Source organism: Dermacentor albipictus, chromosome 2 (assembly GCF_038994185.2).
Source record: "Dermacentor albipictus isolate Rhodes 1998 colony chromosome 2, USDA_Dalb.pri_finalv2, whole genome shotgun sequence".
In the NCBI taxonomy this organism is placed as follows: Eukaryota; Metazoa; Arthropoda; class Arachnida; order Ixodida; family Ixodidae; genus Dermacentor; species Dermacentor albipictus.
In genome coordinates this window covers 47062244-47083440 of record NC_091822.1, presented here as the reverse complement: position 1 = coordinate 47083440, position 21197 = coordinate 47062244, and the positions used below count along the sequence as shown (strand labels likewise).

General features: G+C 46.6%; 1 protein-coding gene across 1 annotated transcript in view; it reads right to left on the bottom strand.

Moving 5' to 3' along the window:
- LOC139055399 (uncharacterized) overlaps positions 1-21197 on the bottom strand; it is a 48053-nt gene that overhangs the window by 22234 nt on the left and 4622 nt on the right. Inside the window, exon 2 of the mRNA XM_070532856.1 lies at positions 2291-2488. Within this exon, the coding sequence (XP_070388957.1) occupies positions 2291-2488 (198 nt within the window). The remainder of the gene's footprint in view (positions 1-2290; positions 2489-21197) is intronic.

Here is a 21197-nt window from a genome sequence, read left to right as displayed (position 1 = left end):
TGCATCTATTTGGAACAATAGCGAGAAACAGGGCAGGACGACGGCTTGATTTATGCGAAGCAGGCGGCCGTCACCTACTAAACGCCGGTGTAAAAGGTAATATGAACCGAACAGTCTTTTGAATGTTCCGGTAGCCCTGTGGTTCTATTAATTTTCAATAGGCGCACAAGTTCGCCACATACAGAAAGGAGACGTTGGAGGGGGATAGCTGGCAGAGGCTAAGTTGATGCTATGCTCCAGCGTAGTTATTTATTGCGCATCCACTTTTAGTGTATTTCACGCACTTTGCAGGGCTATCCATTCATGTATGTTTGTACCTGACTTTTTTCCACGTGCATGGGTCTCTGGGTAGTCCGTCTTCGAATGGGTGCGAATCGAGCTGCTGTGCAGAGGGGAAAAAATTCAAAACAAACTTGCATCGCTGAATACGTGGCGATGAGCCAACATGGGTCACTCTATATGCTGGTCTAGGCAGGCATTCTTTTCTCTTCACTCGTTATGTGCTAACCGGTCAATGCTGGTTTTCAATTAACCTTTCTGATGTGAACTTGGGTGGCTGGGTATCAGCCATTATATGTATGTGCCACTGAAAATGCTCCACACTACAACGACGAAAAATATTCTTTAAATTTTATCCATGCTGGGTAGAATCGAACCCACGTCACATGTGTTCGTGAAGGACAGCAGCCACACGCTTTATCGGGCTGCACCACAAGTGCACTGGGCATGCGCCGGTTGTCAATGAACGCCTTTCACATGAACGCTTTAGCGAACTGCGTCGTGAATTACATGGGCTTGCGCCACTCTTCGATGAACTTCGCGCCATCTTGGGTCACTTGATTTGTGCCACTGAGTGGGTGGCCATCTGGGAAACAATTCTCAGTGTTCGCGGGTACCGGCGCGCCCCGCTTCTAGTCTCGGAAAACCGGTTTTGCACTTCTGCGCAGTGAACCGATGAGGAAGCGGGACAAAAGAAAATTAAAATATGGGGTTTTACGTGCCAAAACCACTTTCTGATTATGAGGCACGCTGTAGTGGAGGACTCCGGAAATTTCGACCACCTGGGGTTCTTTAACGTGCACCTAAATCTAAGTACACGAGTGTTTTCGCATTTCGCCCCCATCGAAATGCGGCCGCCGTGGCCGGGATTCGATCCCGCGACCTCGAGCTCAGCAGCTCAACGCCATAGCCACTGAGAAACCACCGCGGGTAAGTGGGATAGAGGAACCCTGTTGTTGCGTGAGGCGTTTCTAAGCGTTCACGCGCACTGGAGCGCAATGCATTCCGAAGGGCACACGAAGGCTTCGCGGCGGTGGCGTTTGGCGGTGGCTAGCGTTAGGAAAGCGCGATAGAGGAGTCACGCTGCAGTAAGCGCCTCATTCATAACTCTTTTCGACGTGGTAGTAAGATGCGTCACTATATTCATTCCATGTTAATGCCTTACTATCGACAGTCATCGTGAAATAGGTTCTGCAGCATTATTGTTTTTCATACCAATGCGCTGAGCGTATTTCCAGACATTCTAGCCCTCTACGCAGGGGACGTGCAAGCGCCTTCTACACCGTGACATAACGACAGAGGCTATGGCACAAACGCTCTGTACGCTCGGTTGCTCACCGGTTGGTTGGCATCGTGTGGTAGCTAATACCGAGTCTCTGGCTTTCGAGTTTCCTTTCATTTTACTCCAACGCAGTCTTTCTGTAATTTGTGCATATGAAGTGACATTTGCCGCTTTCATGTCAATAAAAAACTCATGTGCACCATTTAAAAGGTAGTAGAAGTTTATGCAATGCCACTTTAAGCGACTAATCAGGTGGTAATGAAACCTGTGGCTTAACTTAAGCGACTCGTTCGTCTTCTCGCAAGCCGCACCTACAAGTGGATAAGCGAGAAGAAGCATGTTTAAGCTATCTGCCAGTGCAATAGCTGCATGAAGTTAATTCACGTGTATGGTTTGTTGTTCAGGTACTGTGTAATTTATGGTTGCGAGTGTATTACGTCATAGATGAGAAACAAACTGATAGCCAACTGCGTGGGGGTCGTGGATCCGCTTATTGCTGAAAAGTGCAAGCTGCCTTAACTGCCCTAATGCGCCTTAGCTGAAAAATCCGACACCTCCTCACGGCATAAGTTTAGTATATTCTAGGAAAATTCTCCTTTGCACAGAATGGACGATAAGGCCTGGACACTGGTGTTGCAAACGCTAGACAGAAGCGAATAACTTAAACGACCACTCGTTTAAATGCCCATGATGTTCACAACACGGGCTGCTTGGACTGGTGGCGCTCACCCTGTCTTCCGAGGGCAGCAGCAGCAGCGAATTGAACGGAGACGGCAAGGGTGGGAGGTCGCTGCTCGAGATACCATGGCTGTGCAACTGCGAAGCGACCGCGCTAACATCTTCTGACCTGGCTTCAGGTGCCAATGTCGGGAGTCGCTGTCCACCGCGTAACGTGGCTTGTTGCAGATTAGGCTGTTCTTGCAACGCCTGCAAAGCACACACGAAGCAGCTGGTGGGCACCATATCCTTCGTCATTCGAGATGCAACAAATTTCAAAGAGAAGACAGAAGACTTAAGCGATTTCTACGGCTCCAAATGCATTTATTGCGACGACGGCCTTATACACCAGTCAAGACCAGCATCGAGCTTGTCTCTTTGTTTTGGCTGCCGGCCTATTGCTCAAATAAAAGCGTTCACCCACTACGTAGAATTGGACAAGAATCCAGCGGTTATAGGGAGGTTCGCAAAGGGAGACGGGTGAAGTCGTCAAAATAAAAGAAGCTTAACACATAAAGATTGAATTAAAGGAAATACTTGGAGTAACATTTCAAATGTAAACAAAATTCGGCAGAGACACTTAACACTGCTTACGTGTGGGAATGCGAAAGCATTTAATCGTCCAGGCGAAACGTTTTCGGTTGTTGTTCTTTGTGTTCCTTTGCTTCGTATTCCGAGACCTGCTTCCGTGGGCGACCACGTTCCAGGGGTGAATCTCCGCGTGGCTGCCATTGGCTGTTTTGAAGCAGACGCTCTTTCAACGCATGCGCCAACGTACCCTTCAGTTACGGCCCTAACAGGGCGGCGATGCTAAGCAAAATGGCGGTGCACACGATTGTTACTTTGTCATGGTAACAGGAGCAGCAGCCGCCCGGCGCCTTCTCCCTCTCTCTCTAGCCTGTTTTTTTTTTCGTTTGTGTTTTTATCATGCCGATACGCTCCGCACTCTGTCCACCCTTTCCCATGCTCCGCGCGCCTTTACTTTTGCTTTCTTTTTGCTTGACCATGGCGCGTTTCTTTTTTGTTTTTTTTGTTTTTAGCACGCGTGTTCGCTACTCCAGGCATGGTTTGTGAATTTGCGAGTGGTGCGCCAGGGGCTCATTATGCGTTAGCATGCACGCAGTCTTGTCTGTCCACACTTTGAGTATGCCAACATATGCCAGAACGTATACAAATTTCACTTCCAACACAACATATCCTTGGTTTTGTTTTGTTTACCTCCGTTTCCTAAAAGAAATGTTTTTGCATAACTTTGTATGATACATGTTCCGAAAATAAACAAAAGTGGAGAAAGCATGACATGTACATGACTACTACACAACACAAAAGTTCACAGATAGTGAGATAACAAAAAATAAATAAATAAAACTCCAGAAAACGCGAAGGCCTTCTTATGTACACACATACAACAGATGTCTATATAATGCCCTTATATATGCGCACTGAGAGCTTCTGATATATTCACAGGGATGTTGTACAAAACTAGACGACGTGTATGACATAGCTGTGACAACTAAAGAAAGGAAAAAATTAACTGTCAATGGCAACAACAATGATTTGCAAAATACGTAAAGAATGGAATAAAATGCTAAGATTGTTTTATTGACAGCCATAGCAAGACAAGCCACAAGAACTCATAAACCTGCACAAAAGCATATGAAATGCGTGACATGGTCATTACTACTGAACAAGATGAAAAACACAGGGGAGAACAAAATAACATTATACTAAAAACGGAAATATACATTATCGCATTATTTTGCACTTGGCCACAAATTTAGTACCGGTAGCAAGAAGGAGCAGAAGATATAGCTTTTGCGGCCGCACATACAAAACATTCACTTGAAGACGTATTCTTTTTTCAAGGACCAGGTTCTAAATAAGCCAACAACACGACTTTTCTTTCACCGCGAATGAAATGCTTAGCAGGAAAATTACGTCACTTAAGGCGCTAAGTTACGCCTGCTGGGCACTCCTTCGTGTGATAAACACGAACTGCAAAAATCTGTGTATAGGCCACTTGCAATGATCATGCTTTCAAGAAAAAGGAAGGGTATCATGCCTACACATGAGGGTTGTTCGCGCGGTTTTCTCAGCGGTAGTAACTGAGCTAATACATAAACACGAACGCTAATTTTTTATCTGTTAGTACGTTTGTAGAATGGTCACACACAGAAAAGGCACTGAGGGCGGAATGGAAAACTGGGCGAATTAGTGAAGTTTCGAAACGAGACTTGGAACAGAAAAAGAAGTCATAAACCAGGTGGCAATGAGGAGGAACGTGTATTTGTCAGCTTTCTCTTCCGGTAAGGTGGCCGTGTAGCACAATGAATGCGCAACGAGGTCAGGAGACTCATGGACCACACAAATGCACAGGGCCCTGTTTGTGTAAATGCGTCTACTTATGTCCTTTGGTCTGCGCGCTCACTTGCTGTGTTTAGTTACCCGAAAGAACCTTCCAGGGCCTGTTTTTGACGTATTCGTGGACCACTGCATGATGCACGAGCGGTGCGAGTCGTGAAACGGGTGAAACATGGCCGAGCACAAGCTAACAGCTACCTAAGACCACCAAACTCACGAAACTGCCCACGCTGGTCAACGCACAGCAGCGCACGCTTCCCGATAACAGCAGATAACGAAACATGAAACGTCATGCAGCGGGCTAAGCTGGCACCGGGCCAGCGGGTGCGCGTGGAGACAGTCGAAGGTGAGGGGGTTGTGTGGAGGGCAAGGGGAGAGGAGTTGAAAGGAGGGGCGAAAGGGCACAGCCTCCTAGATCGGCGCGCGCCGCACGCGCCGATCTTAGCGGCCGTGCAAGGTAAGCGGAGTTGCTTTGCCGCCCTCCCCGTGGATGGCGCCAATTATCTCTGCCACGGAAGCGGCGGAGTCTCCGAGGCCGTATGAGGTTTCACAGCTGCTGCCGACGCACAAGGTTCGGAATGCATGCCACTAGACACAGCACCGATGAAATCCGAAGCTCAAGTGACGCGCGGGAGGCAGCGAGTGACGTGTGCAGTGAGCACGCACTTGGCACTACTCATTTGATACCCTCATGATTTGGCTTCGCGAGTGCATCGCCGTAGAGACAGCATCGATAAAATCCGAAGAACATATGGTATGTGGGAGACAGCGAAAGAGGAACTGACGTGACGTGTGTAATGACGCAGGCAATAGGCACGATTTTAATGAACAATAACAATAACCAGCCACCGTGGCTTCAGGGAGCGCGCTTGTCTCGCACCTCTGCGGCCCGGTTCGGTCGCTACCCAGATCGAGATATACCAACTTTTCTTTAAAATTCCATTAATTTACTTTGTTTATAGAATCCTGCCTAACAAATCTGTCGTCTTATAGTCAAAGGTAGAAGAGACATTGACCAAAAACATTAAAAGAAACCAATACATCTCGGCTTCCATATATACGGGGGCCATGTTAATAGTGAAAGCTAATGAAAGGGAGAGATGATTATGTACGTGTCTTCAGCAACGTACATAATAATATGCCACTTTCGTTTGCTTTTATTATGAACGAGGTCGCCGTATGGGAGCCGAAACGTATTGGTTTCTTTTCTTTACATGTTTCGGGTGGGCACCCGTTTCAACGACGATGCCGAGATTATCAACGTTTTTAAGGTGTTTGTTAACATCATTCGGCATCTGATTGCCGATCATTAGACACCAGCAACATTAGCCGCAGAGCAACTTCTCGAAGCTCTCATTCCAGTTCTCGACGGCCTTCATTACAAACAATATGAAGACTTGTCGAAAGGCTCGTCCAATTGTGCTGCAGTGGAATGTGAGGTCCCAATGACCGTGGCATGCTGACCTACTACTTCTGCTCCTGACAATGGACACTTCGGCAGATGTTAATTTTCTTCAAAACACTAATGTAAGAGAACAAGAATTAAGACTTCCTGGCTTCGTAGGCGCCCACAGAAGCACTCGATGCAAATTACCGCATGCGGTACTTACCAGTGCACGGACGACACACATCTACGAAATGGTTGAAAAGCATCATTATACGTACGATCTGACCAATAGTTCGCAGTTACTGACACAGGTGACATCTACGACGCCGATTTCGAATGTCGTGCTGTAGCTGTAAGTCTCAGAGGTACAACGACGACTGCGGCAAGCATACATTATCGACCAACGTGGTCTTCAGACACCACATTACTGGAGTACATAGTCTCTCGTTGCGTCCCATCATTTCTGTTGCGCGGAGACATCAATGATCACCATGCTCGCTTGTGTTCTCGCCCACAAGGCAGTCGTGGCGTGGAGATCAATGAACTTATTTTTAGACATGATCTATAAACCCTCAATGACAGCTCACCTACATTTGTCTGCAGAAGAAAGGAACAATCCACCATCGACGTGGCAATATGAACGAGAGATGTGCGCCTGGCCTGGTCATGTGAAGCTGACCGATGGGGCTCAGATCACCTACGAGTTTGATTAGGTACAGAAAATGCTCCTTGGCACCAGACGGCGTCCTACGCTGTAACAAATTGGGACAAGTTCCGTCAGCTGATTTCAAAGGCGCTATCACATGACAAGCTGTTCAATATGGTGAGTGAGTGCCTACAAGTTACCGTGCGAAGACGGTGGCGCCTACACAAGCCAAGCCTTGATCTTAAGCTCTTGAGGCTACGTTTCTGTCGACGCCGCGCTTACAGGAGGGCACAGCACTCTAAATGAAGCTCTGATTGGACAGTATATTACCGCCTAGATGCAGCTATGCGGCAGGACACAAACCAACTTCGTTGAAAGATCTGTACGGCACTTTGTATTTTGTTGCATACGGCAAGCGGTTTCGGAAGTGTGCGGCGCTTACTGAAGGCTCTCCGAAACTCCTGAGATCTGCACGAATCCAACTGCTGCTTTGTGCATAATGACCAGCCCGGTCGCCAAAAGTTCTCGCGGAAGCATTTGCCGAGCTTTTATTATCTACTATGTCAAGAGACAACACAAACGGTGACCATAATTCTTTGAGAAGTCATGGTACCATAAGCTTTTGCTATGGTCCTGCTTGCAAATGGATGAGGCAGACACTCTCGAGGCCCTAAGCTATGCGCTTACCCTTTGTAAACGCGGCACTGCCCCAGGCAAAGACAGTGTCATATACCAAGCCTTACAAAACATCGAAGAGGCCTTTCATCAGCTTATCTTGGACGAATATAACGGCATACTGAAAAGATTTTGCGCCACAAAATAACACACACAAGAAAGACGACGACACCACGGGCGCCACCACGAGACCACACCACGAGCGCCCGTGGTGTCGTCGTCTTTCTTGTGTGTTGTTTTTTGGCTCAAAATCTTTTCAGTATGCGAGATCACCAACTATCCCAGCATTTACCTCTTCTAGAATATAACGGAGTATGGCGAACGAGTCTGATCCCCAACGAATGGAAATCCTCTGTGGTGATACCTGTTTTAAAGTCCGGGCGTCCTGCAAAACACCTCAAGGTATAGCGGCCAATAACGCTAACATCTAATATTATCAAGCTGACGGAGCGAATGGTACTGTTTCGTCTAGATTGCAGATTACAGGAACTGAATTTCTTTCCTGATGTCATGAATGGCTTTGGTCGCTATGGTTCAGCCCTTGACAGTATAGCAAACCTCATATCATCGTTTGAATCTGCTCTAGAAAAGAACTCTGCATATATACTATTCCTAGACACACAGCAAGCACTTGATTTGGTACCACATAGGGAGATGGTTTGCGTACTTATGACTGCAGGAATTTAGGGTCGTTTGCTTCGTTTTGTGGGCCATTTCCTACCGGAGTGCGAAATGAAAGTGCATGTTGGAGGACAAACAAGTCAATCTTGCACTGGTAGGTGTGTTGTCCAGCAAGGCAGGGCCTTATCGCCGCTTCCCTTCAACAGCGTACTTGTTGGAATTCCAAGCTAATTGCGACAAGAATGTGACTTTCCAACAAACATACCCGTGCATACATATATATATATATATATATATATATATATATATATATATATATATATATATATATATATATATATATATATATATATATATATATATATATATATATATATACATGTGTGTGTGTATGTATGCACGTGTGTGTGCATGACAATTTCGGTCACAGGTTGTGGGCCAGAATAGACGGATTGGTAATGGCTGCTATCTGGCTTCCCAGACAATATGTGTCACTGAATTTGGCCACCTGGCCACTGAATTCTACAATTTTAGTATCGTCCCAGTCACGCTTGGTGGCGTTCACAGGGTCCGCTAAACGCTATGGCAACGTCTGCACGCGTATACTTCTTTTTTATAAAGTTTAAACTTCGCAAAAATAAAGCTCGGAGTTTGATCAATTTATTGGGAGCTGAGAAACGTTGTTGGAAGCCATATTCGAAAATTTTCTTGTGGATTTTTTTTCTTACTGTATTACCAGCTACTGCTATTAGCCTTACAATGACGCCGCGTCCACTCTCGCGAGGGGTAACCAGAACCCAGCTATTTGTTTTTCGCCATGACGCAGCGCCAGCGTCAGCAGAGAGGCAGTGCAGCAGACTGGGCTGGCGGCGATTGTTCCATCATACATGAGACAAGACAGTTTCACAGCCGCAACCGAGCCAAGAAACGCCATTGTTGTTTTCAAGCGAAAACCTTTCTCAAGCAATTTCCATGAAATGAACGAAGGTATTCATTGGACGGAAGGGCTCTGCTGCAAAGGGCGGGTGCCAAGCGCAGCCGAGTTGCGGGGCGCTTTCCTCGGGGCTTAGTAGCGTCTCAAAGTTTAGATGTTGCTGTCAGGCAGAACAGCCCTCCTCTACTCCCGACAGCATCCCCCGCGGTGACGCGGGAGAGGGCTCCATGGCAGAGGTGAATGGCTGTCGCGTTCCACGCCCTCAGTCCAGCCGCTCGAGACAACACGCAAGTGAAATCTGCTTACAGGTACAGCTGTGCTGATGGAAGGGTCATTCTCCTACGAATTGCCAAAAGAAGCAGCGAGTGCTACTTAAATATTGGCTTCCGTACTTGCTTATCTTTCTCGGGTGACCGCTTTTTAACTGGCTAAAAAAGGTTAAACGTTACACCTCAGCGTAGGACGCGCATGCATGTATCGGAAATTTCGCGAATGTTATCCATGGTTGTATACGTTTTCCCTTGACACCAAACCTAGTGTACTCCAATTGTATGCTATTCACGACGCGAATTGCATAGTGCTCTCTGGAAGACACGCGCGTGCCAGAGATTCCGCACCCCGGCCGAAACATCAGTGAAATCCTGCTCTATATATGGGAGAAGAACGGGGGTTAACCGAGGGACCCGATTTTTATTAATCATATCATAAGAAGCCAGCAGACAACCACGCCAAATACCACACAGGGGAAATTCTTTAGAAAGTATAATTCACTCAGTAAGTACAAGTTATTTCCCCTATGTTGTCCTTGGTGTTTGGTCGCCTCCGCGAATATGCCTGTCTTTTCAGGCACTACAAACGCAAATTTCATCTTGAGGATCTAAAAAAATATCATTAGTGGTAACCCTGAAGTATTTTGAAGCATCCTAAAACCAAACATTCAATCCCATAACATTGTTCCTGTTTATGCAGACGGCTCTGACGTTCCACTTGATCAGCGGGCTGATGTCATGAATTCCTATTCCTCTTCTGTTTTCACCTCCGAACCTGTTCATGATGTACCGGCGCTGCATAGACCAAATTTTGGTGCAATCCCGCCGGTCGTCATCACAGTTGAGGATATTTTGTGCCTCATTATTAATTCAAAATTTCGAGTGCTCCGGGACCTTACAATATTTCTGCAACGTTCCTTAAAAGTACTAAGGACGTGTCGAGTCGCATCTTGCAGAGAGTTTTTGCGCAGTCCCTTTTAGAAGGTGACATTCCGCACGTCTTGAAGACTGCGAAAGTAACCCCGGTTTTCAGAAAGGGCAATCACTCTGCCCTGATATAGGCCGATCAAATTATCGGCCTATATCGGTGACAGTAGTTGCGTGCAAACTAATTGAACACATCATATATTCCCACGTCGCCAGTCATCTCGATAATAATGATTTCTTTTTCCACAAGCAGCACGGCTTTCGCCCCGGGTTATCATGTCGAAACACAATTATTCGGATTCGCTACAGATCTTAACTTGAACTTGCATTCGTCTTTTCAGACCGACATTATTTACATCAATTTTTCGAAGACATTTGGGCGTGAAGCTCATCGTCGTCTCACGGCCAAACTCAGTTGTCTTAATTTTGACCCGCTGACCTTGTCATGGATCAAAAGCTTTCTAACAGCACGATCTCAGTTCACAGTCATTGACGGTAAGCTTTCAACAGCAGCACAAGTAGTATCTGGCGTCCGTCAGGGATCAGTGCTTTGCCCGCTTCTCTTTCTTATCTTCATAAATGACTTGCCATCTAGAATAACGCCATCTATTAGCCTCTTTGCTTATGATTGCGTTGTATATCGTCGAATCTCAAACAGTAGTGATCAATCATTACAACAACACGACCTAAACCTAATTCAAACGTAGTGCTCGCGCTCGTTGATGGAGCCTAATACCTCAAAGTGTATATGCATGGTGGTTTCACGCAAAAAAACTAATCTGATCTTCCAGTATTCCCTTAATTCGACAGATTTATCACATGCTAGCTCTTACCGATACCTAGGCGTCCTCATTAACAGTAAACTGACATGGTCGGAGCATATCTCGAATGTTGTAAGTGATACCACAAAGTCGCTTGGTTATTTAAAAAGAACACTACGTCTGTCCCCCCTTCCCCGGAAATCAGGAAAATAGCTTACGAAACCTTCGTTAGGAGCAAACTCGAATATGCCTCTCCAACTTGGAGCCCCTACCAAGATTATTTAATTACCTCTCTCGAGTCAGTGCAAAATCGTGCTGCCCGATTTATTTCATCGAACTATAATACAAACGTCAGCGTAACTAACATTAAGTCAACTCTTGAACTACTCCCTTTAGCAGTAAGACGCAGAATCTCACGTACGTCTCAGCCTGTTCCATAAGCTATATCACAGCTGTTCTAACCTGCATGGTACACTGTTACTGCCACCCGCTCGAACTTTTTGCCGCCTGTTCAACTCCAACAGCGTCCAATGCCTTCATGGCAGCCATTGAAGACTGGAATTGCCTTCCCGAAACAGTTGCTCATGAGAGAAATCCAGAAAAATTCAGGCAGTCCTTATCTAAGCTCTTTGTTAAATACCTTCAACAACGCATTTTTCTTTTCTCGCACCATTTTTACGTCACAGGCACTGTCCAATAGAATACAGTCATTTACAATATGCTTTGTATACTTTGACTTGTATTTCAATATCTGGTTGGGTGTGTCAATTTCTTAATACAAAGTATATCTTCGTTTGTTAGCTTATTCCTAATTACTTGCTAAATCCCATCCTTCTATGGAAGGATGTGTGTTTTACCTTTTTTTGCCATGTGTTTTCCACTGCTCTTTACTGTATCCTTTGTGTGTGTATGTGTGTATGTGTGTGTGTGCTCTGTACTTGTAACATAGTTGGTTCATTGTTGAATAGCATTCACTTCATTATATGTTATTTCAATGCTGTTCCCCCTTATGTAATGCTCTTTTAAGGGTCCTATAATGTTAATAAATAACGATGAATATATAGTTTTCTCATCAACTTTTATTTCTATTATATGGCATTTTTCAATGACATTAATCGGTTCAATTATTTCCCCTGTGTAGTCCTTGGTGTCTGTTGCCTTCTTATGCGATGATTATATATATATATATATATATATATATATATATATATATATATATATATATATATATATATATATATATATATATATATATATATATATATATATATATATATATATATATAATCAGCCTGGTTACGCCCACTGCAGGGCAAAGGCCACTCCCATACTTCTGCAGCTACCCCGGTAATGTACTAATTCTGGCCATGTTGTCCCTGCAAACTTCTTAATCTTATCCGCCAACCTAACATTCTTTGCCCCCGGCTACGCTTCCCTTCCCTTGGAATCCAGTCCGTAACCCTTAATGAACAACGGTTATCTTCCCTCCTCATTAGATGTCCTGCCCATGCCCATTTCTTTTTCTTGATTTCAACTAAGTTGTCATTAACTCGCGTTTGTTCCCTCAGCCAATCTGCTATTTGCTTATCCCTTAACCTTACGCCCATTTATCTTCTTTTCATAGCCCATTGCGTCGTCCTCAATTTAGGTAGAACCCTTTTCGTAAGCCGTACGTGAGTATGGTAAGACACAGCTGCTATGCACTTTTATATTGAGGGATAATGGCAACCTTCTGTTGATGATCTGAGAATGCCTGCCAAATGCACCCCAGCCCATTCTTATTCTTCTGATTATTTCAGTGTCATGATCCGGATCCGCGGTGATTACCTGCCCTAAGTATATGTATTCCCTTACCACTTCCAGTGCTTCGCTACCTATCGTGAACTGCTGTTCTCTTCCGAGACTGTTAGACATTACTTTAGTTTTCAGCAGATTAATTTTTAGACCCACCCTTCTGCTTTGCCTCTCCAGGTCAGTGAGCATGCATTGCAATTGGTCTCTTGAGCTACTAAGCAAGGCAATGTCATCAGCGAATCGCAAGTTACTAAGGTATTCTCCATTAACCCTTATCCCCAATTCTTCTCAATCCAGGTGTCTCAATACCTCCTGTAAGGATGCTGTGAATAGCATTGGAGATATCGTATCTCCCTGCCTGACGCTTTTCTTTATTAGGATTTTGTTGCTTTCTTTATGAAGGACTACGGTGGCTGTGGTGCCGCTGTAGATATCTTTGAGTATTTTAATTACGGCTAGTCTACACCCTTATTCCGTAATGCCATCATAACTGCTGAGGCTTCGACTCACTCAAACGCATTCTCGTAATCAATGAAAGATATATATATATAAGGGTTGGTTATATTCCGCACATTTCTCCATCACCTGAATAATAGTGTGAATATGGTCTATTTTTTAGTAGCCTTTACGGAAACCAGCCTGGTCCTTTGGTTGACGGAAGTATAAGGTGTGCCTGATTCTATTTGCAACTACCTTAGTAAATATTTTGTAGGCAACGGTCAGTAAGCTGATCGGTCTATAATTTTTCAAGTCTTTGGCGTCCCCTTTCTTATGGATTAGGGTTATGTTAGCGTTCTTCCAAGATCCGGTACGCTCGAAGTCATGAGGCATTGAGTATACAGGGTGGCCAGTTTTTCTAGAACAATCTGCCCACCATCCTTCAACAAATCTGCTGTTACCTGATCCTCTCCAGTTGCCTTCCTCCTTTGCATAGCTCTCAAGGCTTTCATTACTTCTTCCGGCGTTACTTGCGGGTTTTCAAATTGCTCTAGGCTATTCTCTCTTCCATTATCGTCGTGGGTGCCACTGGGACTGTATAGATCTCTATGGAACTCCTCAGCCACTTACATAGGGGAAATTACTTGTGCCTCGTAAATGAAATAAAGAAACGATAAATTAATGGATATGAAAGTGGATAAAAAAGCTACTTGCCGCAGGTGGGGAATGATCCACCTTCGTATTGCTCGTGTGATGCTCTACCAATTCGGCTACCGCGGCGCCTTTTCGCCATCCACTTTCCTGTGTATTTGTGTTTCCTCAGCCACTTGAACGGTCTCATCCATATTAGTAGTGATATTGCCGGCCTTGTCTCTTAACGCATACATCTGATTCTTGCCTATTCCTAGTTACTTTCACTGCTTTTAGGCTTCCTGCGTTTCTAAGATCATGCTCAATTCTATCCACATTATACTTCCTTATGTCAGCTGTCTTACGGTTGTTGATTAACTTGGAAAGTTCTGCCAGCTCTATTCTATCTGTAGAGTTAGAGGCTTTCATACATTGGCGTTTCTTGATCGGATCTTTCGGCTCTGGCGATAACTTACTGGCATCCTGTCTAACGGAGTTACCACCGACTTCTATGGCACGCTATACCATACTATACTATGGCACGCTATAATGATACCCATAAGATTGTCATTCCTATCTTCAACACGTTCATATATATATAAGCGAGAGGAAAGGTGTTAGGTGAAAGACGGTTAACCGAAGGGCCCGATTTGTATGAGCAATATTATAAGAAGCCAACAAACATTGACACCAAGGACGACATAGGAGAAATTACTTGTGCCTCGTAAATGAAATAAAGAAATGATAAATTAATTGATATGAAAGTGGATAAAAAAGAAATTTTCCGCAGGTGGGGAACGACACCACAACCTTCGTATTGCTTGTGTGATGCTCTACCGATTGAGCTACCGCGGCGCCTTTTCCCCATCAACTTTACTGTGTATTTGTGTTTCCTAGTAGAGGCCAGGGAGTGTTATAACCAGCGCCACCACTTACAAACCATGTCGAAGGATGTGGAACATTCTTTCTGCCGCACGCGAAACGAGACCGTGATCTTTTTGGGTGAAGGCAACGGCGTAATATATATATACGTGTGTGTAAGGAAGAAGAAGTGTGCCATGCAGAACTCCGCAGCCGGATCGCCAGCGCTACTGAAGTGGGGCTCGGGCTTGACGCCGTTCCAGGTGTGACTGGCTAAGCCTAGGTTTTTGCGTCTTCCTGTCGCCGTCCTTCGTGTCGTCCACAGCCTTGTCGGACTTCATTGTCATAATTGGTGGAGGTTTGCGGGGTCTCCTGTTACCGTGGAATTGCGCAGCCGGACTCTCCCTGCCATCACAACCACCGAAAGCGCCTTGAGCTTACCACCACCTGTTCCCCAGTCCTCGTTATGCCCCCAGCACACTCCGTCAGCGGGACTCTCCCTTCTTCAGCGGCACTGACGACCTCGACGTTGATGACTGGCTCTCATCATACGAACGTCTCAGCCTGAACAACAAATGGGATGATATCACGAAATTGACCACCGTCCCATTTCACCTCCCTGGCATTAACCACTTGTGGTTTCGAAACCACGAAAGTGAAGTCCCAAGCTGGACGGTGTTCAAGACAAGGTTCAGCAAGGTCTTCGGCAGCCCTGCTGTTCAAAAGCTTCGTGCCGAACAGCGTCTGCAGTCGCGCTCTCAGCCGCCTGGTGAGACCGTTACAAGCTACATCGAAGATGTCGTCGATCTCCGCAAACGCGTCGATGCATCCATGACTGTGGGCAATAAAATCAAGCATATAATGAAGGGTAATGAAGAGTAGCGACGACAACGCTTTTCAGATGTTCATTTCGAAGAGCCCCCTACTCTTGCCCAAGTTATTGTACTGCGCCACAGCTATGACAAGCTCCACCGTCAACGTCTCTTCACCCGCCGTCCTGTTGCCCATCAGTAATCGTTGTCCGGCTTGACCTCTCCTTTTCAAGATTCCACCCTCCTCTCGCAGACCAAGGCTTTCGTCCGGTAAGAATTGCCTCGCCAGCTCTCCCTCATCTCCAACCCGCCGGAGTCGAGTTCGTCGCTTAGTCCGACCCTACGACACGCTATAGAAAAATAAGTGTCCGAGGTCCTTCCTCTGGAACGGGCGCCTCAACTCACCGCCCCATTGACCTACGCTGACGCCGTCGCATGACCACGACCACCAACCTTCCGGGTTCCGCTTCCGATGCCCAGACGTGTTTTGACCTCCACGCCACCACGACCTCCAGTCCATCGAGTAATTAATCCCTGGCGCACACCGGACAATCGGCCCATCTGCTATTCCTGCGGTATTCCCGGACAAGTTGCAAGCCTGTGCCGCCGCCGTCCACTTCATCCACGTGACGACCCACGCGCAGCCGCGTACGACCATCCGTTGTCTTACGCTCCAGACCTTAATTTACCCCTTCTTCGCGCAAGCCTTCACCCAGTTTCTGAGCGCCGTTGTCCTTCTCCACGTCGTCGTTTTAATGCACCAAGTTGTCCCTCACTGACGACATTCAAGTACCTCCGTACGCATCCGTTCGGGTACCTGTATCCTTATCCGTTGCCTCCGACTCCACCGTACCCTTCCCACCTTCCACTGCTTTCGTTCGTCGCCACCTCTCCCCACTCCCAACAGCGCTGCTAGGCCTTCAAGCTGGTGCGACTGACCCTCCTGTATACAACCACTTCACATTCCCGATTACGTTGCTTCGCGGTGAATCTCTCGGCACTGTGCAGCCTTACGACACCATAACCACGTTGGAACTTTCTAATGGATCGTGAGAGGTCAACACCCTCTACTGTAGTTCCGTAACTGCCACAGCGCCTGAAGACGTTTAGAGCGACGTCATCGACAACACCTTAAACCCCTAGCAACGCCATGACCTACTCCATCTCCTCAATAAATTTCGCCCTGCTTTTTATTGCCAATAACTCTGTGCACATTTGCGCAAAAGTGTAAACATTTGTGCAAAAGTACATTTGCTCTTACACGGCATGTCAACGCCGCAAGCCTGATCCTTGCCGCCCTTCTGGACCAACGCAACCTTTTCCGTGCCCTTCGCGACCATTTGACCAGGTTGGGATAGACCTATACGGCCTCTGGCATACACAGCTGCTGGCAATCGCTGCGTCATTGTAGCTATAGACCACCTCACGACGTATGCGGAAAGGGCCGCTCTACCAGCCGCGACGGCTCGTGACGTTGCCTCCTTCCTGCTTCAACGCTTTGTTCTACGCCACGGCGCTCCCCGCGAACTCCTGAGCGACCGAGGCCGCGTCTTTCTCGTCCATGTGATTCAAGAACTTCTCGCTGAATGCCGCGTTATTCATCGCTGTACCACCGCATATCACCCGGAAACAAACGGATTGACAGAGCGCTTTAACCGAACTCTTGGCGACATGCTTTCAATGTATGTCGCCTCCAACCACACCAACTGGGACCTCATCCTTCCCTATGTCACGTGCGCCTCTAATACGACACCCCAGTTAACTGGGGGCTTTTCTCGCTTCTTTCTTCTATATGGCCGCGAAACATCATGACCCATTGACACTATTCCTCTGTACTGTCCCAACTCATCAGAGGGTACACCGGTTTCCGAAACCGCCCGGTATGCAGAAGAATGTCGGCAACTTGCTCGCTCCCTTATAACGTAAGATCAAGGGCTATAGAATTTCCGTCACGATGACCGGCGCCCCGCCCACATCACCAATTTTCGTCTGACGCACTCGTTTGGTTGTCGGTGCATCCTACTTCGATACTAGGTGTCTTCTCCAAGTATGTATGCCGATACTATGGACCCTACCGGGTCCTACAGCAAACTTCTCCAGTGAACTACGTCATCGAACCTCTGACGCACCCCTACGGGCCTGCGTCGCCGAGGCCGCCAAACTGTGCACGTAGATCGGCGCAAGCAATATCACGTGCCCTTCGTCCTCACGACGAGTTAGGCCTCCTATGCGGCTCCGTCTTCAGCGAGGGGGAAGTTGTAAAGAAGAAGTGGGCCATGCAGAGCTCCGCATCCGGATCGCCAGCGCTACTGAAGTGGGGCTCGGGCTAGACGCTGTTCCTGGTGTGACTGGCTAAGCCTACGCTGTTGTTTCTTCCTGTCGGCGCCCTTCGTGTCGTCGACAGCCCTGCCGGACTTCTTTGCCATAGTATATATATATATATATATATATATATATATATATATATATATATATATATATATATATATATATATATATATATATATATATATATATATATATATATGTGTGTGTGTGTGTGTATTGTAGCGTTCCTACTTAAAGGACACAGTAGACGTAAAGCATTGCTGTGGAACTGGCGTCCATCTTGTCTACATTTTATTCTCACTTCCTTCTTCATCTTCTATTCCAAGGCTCATACCGCTTCACCCTTCCAGGTTTCTTTTGCTAACCCCTCCTGGGGTAATACTTGAAAACGTTTCCAATCGAAGCACATTCAACTGAGCCACGTTCGCCAATGTACCACACAGTCTTCAATATTCCTTTCTGAGTGGCGGTCTTTGTCACAGAGTAAGGACCATAAAATTTGGCATTGGATTCTCTTACTCCTCTCCTAAGTAGAATGAGGTCGGTGACTTGAATGTCTGGGATATCTGAGCAATGTCTCTTGTCGAAATTTTTTTTCATTCGTTTACGGTACCTCTCCTCCTGCGATTTCTGTTTCCTTTCCTCGACGATCTGGAGATTTTCTAACAGCCCAAGTTCACGGTCCGCCTGAAGAATAGGGGTTTCTCCTGAAGAAGCGAATTGCGGGCTGCATCCCAAGCCACTGGTGTAGGAGCGATTGTGATGTCTTACAGCTGCTTCTAAAGAGCATTTCCAACCACCAGGGAAACTAGGGAGCGCGCCAACCCAAGCTCTCTGTGCCGCCTGCAAGGCGGCGCGGTTCTCGCTGATTACGGCTTGACCAATCCGCGCCGGACCGTGTGAAGTGACCGCTTGAGCTAGCGTTTATATTTTCTTCTGAAGTAAATGATATGTCGTGAAGGCACTCCAGGAGCCCGTCCATAGTTTTAGGTGACCGTAGTTGCACTTGCTTCAGGACTTGCGCGTGCAGTCCGTGCATTATTAGCGCTGCTACGGCAGACGGAGGAAGCATAGGCTCGGCCAGCTTTAAAAGGCGGCATTTGTCAAAGAAATACTCGACGAGGGAGCCTTGCTTGAATTTGAAATTAAGCGCGGCGTCCCACCTTTGCACTGGGTTGCTTCGGAATGTCGTCAAGAATTTTTCTTTCCACTGATTCCAAGAGTTGCCAGCCTCTTCAATAATGTGCAAATCATACCACTTCCGTGCAACACCGCTTAAGTAACTACGCATGTTAGTAATCTTGTACTCATTAGAGTGCCAGTTGTTCTTCCCAGCGGCATATTCATAGAATTCAAGCCAACCTTCTGGACTTGATGACATGCCGTCGAATGCATCGGGTTCTACAAATTTAGTCACTGGCTTCTCAGCGTTTAAAGAGCTTATAAGCGATGTCACCAGCTGGTTTTGTTGCGAAATCTGTTCTTGTTGTAGCCGAAGTGCTTTCAAAACGAGGCTCACCTCTTCCGTCGATGACTGTGATCCAGAGTCCTTTCGACGCATCGGTTGAAGAACTAATTCGTCGAAGATCACCAGAGGCAAGTTCACGTTCACAGCACCCTTCCGACGTAGTTCATCAGGGTCCATGGAAGCCTTCTCTAACACCAGGTTCATGAGTTCTGCCGAGTTGAGCTCGCGAGGTAGTTCCACCGCTGGTTCATCTTCAGCTTGGTATCTCGAAAAGATGATCTTGTCCGCGGAGTTCTCCTCGAGGAAAAATCTCACCCACATGTTGGAGTTTGCTGTCGGCTGCGCCAAAATAATGTAGCGTTCCTACTTAAAGGACACAGTAGACGTAAAGCATTGCTGGGGAACTGGCGTCCATCTTGTCTACATTTTATTCTCACTTCCTTCTTCTCTTCTCCTGAACCCAGACTCCTGCGCTTCTTCATCTTCTATTCCAAGGCTCATACCGCTTCATGTATATATATATACTATGGCAAAGAAGTCAGACAGGGCTGTCGACGACACACACACACACACACACACACACACACATATATATATATATATATATATATATATATATATATATATATATATATATAACGATCTTAAAAATGGATTGAACCGTTCCGGCGTCAATAGGAAAGTTGTGGAGCTTCGGAAAATGTTGGCCTACCCTGGTACTACCAGCGAGATAGACTTACCGTGGCCGTTTTTATTCGGGAAGAACGAAAGCCCGCGGGTTTTAAACAATACAATGTGATAGCGCGCTCTGTGCACCCGAACGCGCCGAGAATACAGCGCTCGTGCATGATTTGTAAAAACATTGCCAACGACGCGCCTTCCCTTCACTTACGAAAAAGGGCTTCAACCTTTGCTCGGCTATGACATTACCGAGTGCGGCTGGCGACGGTGCTCCGAAAAAGCGCTTCGTCAGCAGCCGCTCGTGCCTGTCGCCGAAGAACGCGCCGTCATCAGCCGTTTATTCCGATATGACGACAAGAGCATTTTTTTCCCAGCGTTCAAGCACACACGAAACATGCATCATACATCTGGAACCTGTGCGAGAGGGAGCATCATTTGTTACAACGCCGCTTTTCTTCTATGCTGTACTAGCGGCTAGATAAATGCGAGCTCGACTGTCGGTTACTGCCGTGCCGCACAACCGTTTCGCAGAATTTGCCTAAATCATGCTGTACTCAAGCGAGCAGAAGGCGAACATGGTCTTAGCCTTAGCAGCGGCACGGGGCGACAAGAGGAAATCTGCCAAGGTATGCCGAAATTGGCATTGCGGGGGAAGACCTAGCGCGAACACAATTATGAGTCACTGTGACAGGAGTCACAGAAGACGCGGCACAGAAAGGGTACCACCAGTGAAGACGCTGAAGGAGACATTTTGGCTTGCATGACTGCAAACCCTGATTCCAGCGTGCGTGATGTGAGTGGTGAGGTAGGCATTTCAAATTCTTCAGTGTGAAGAGTTCTTAGGAAGGCTGAAATGCATCCCTATTACCTCCAACTGCGACAAAAGCTGCATGAAAGCGACTTTCAATGGCGGCTTGATTTCTGAAATTGGATCGATGTGAACAGTGATAAAATACCGGATTTTGTTGACAAAGTGCTCTGGAAAGATGATTCAACCTTCTCGAGAAATTCTCAAGTCCACCTCCATAATGCACATTACAGGAGCGATACGAACCCGCATTGGGTGGCGCAGATCAGACACCAGTATTTATGGCCATTCGGTGTGTGGGGCGGTATCTTTGACGGAAGAATAATTGGCCCCATATTTTTAGTGGGTATGGTGGCATGGACGAGTGGCATGGCCTGCAAGGTCACCGGATTTGACACCGCTTGACTTCTTCTTGTGGGGAAATGTGAAAGAATGAGTGTACCGCAAACCTACAACAACACCAGAAGCGCTAAAGGCAGATATTGATGAGGCTTGCAGCGAGATACATCTCGCATCAT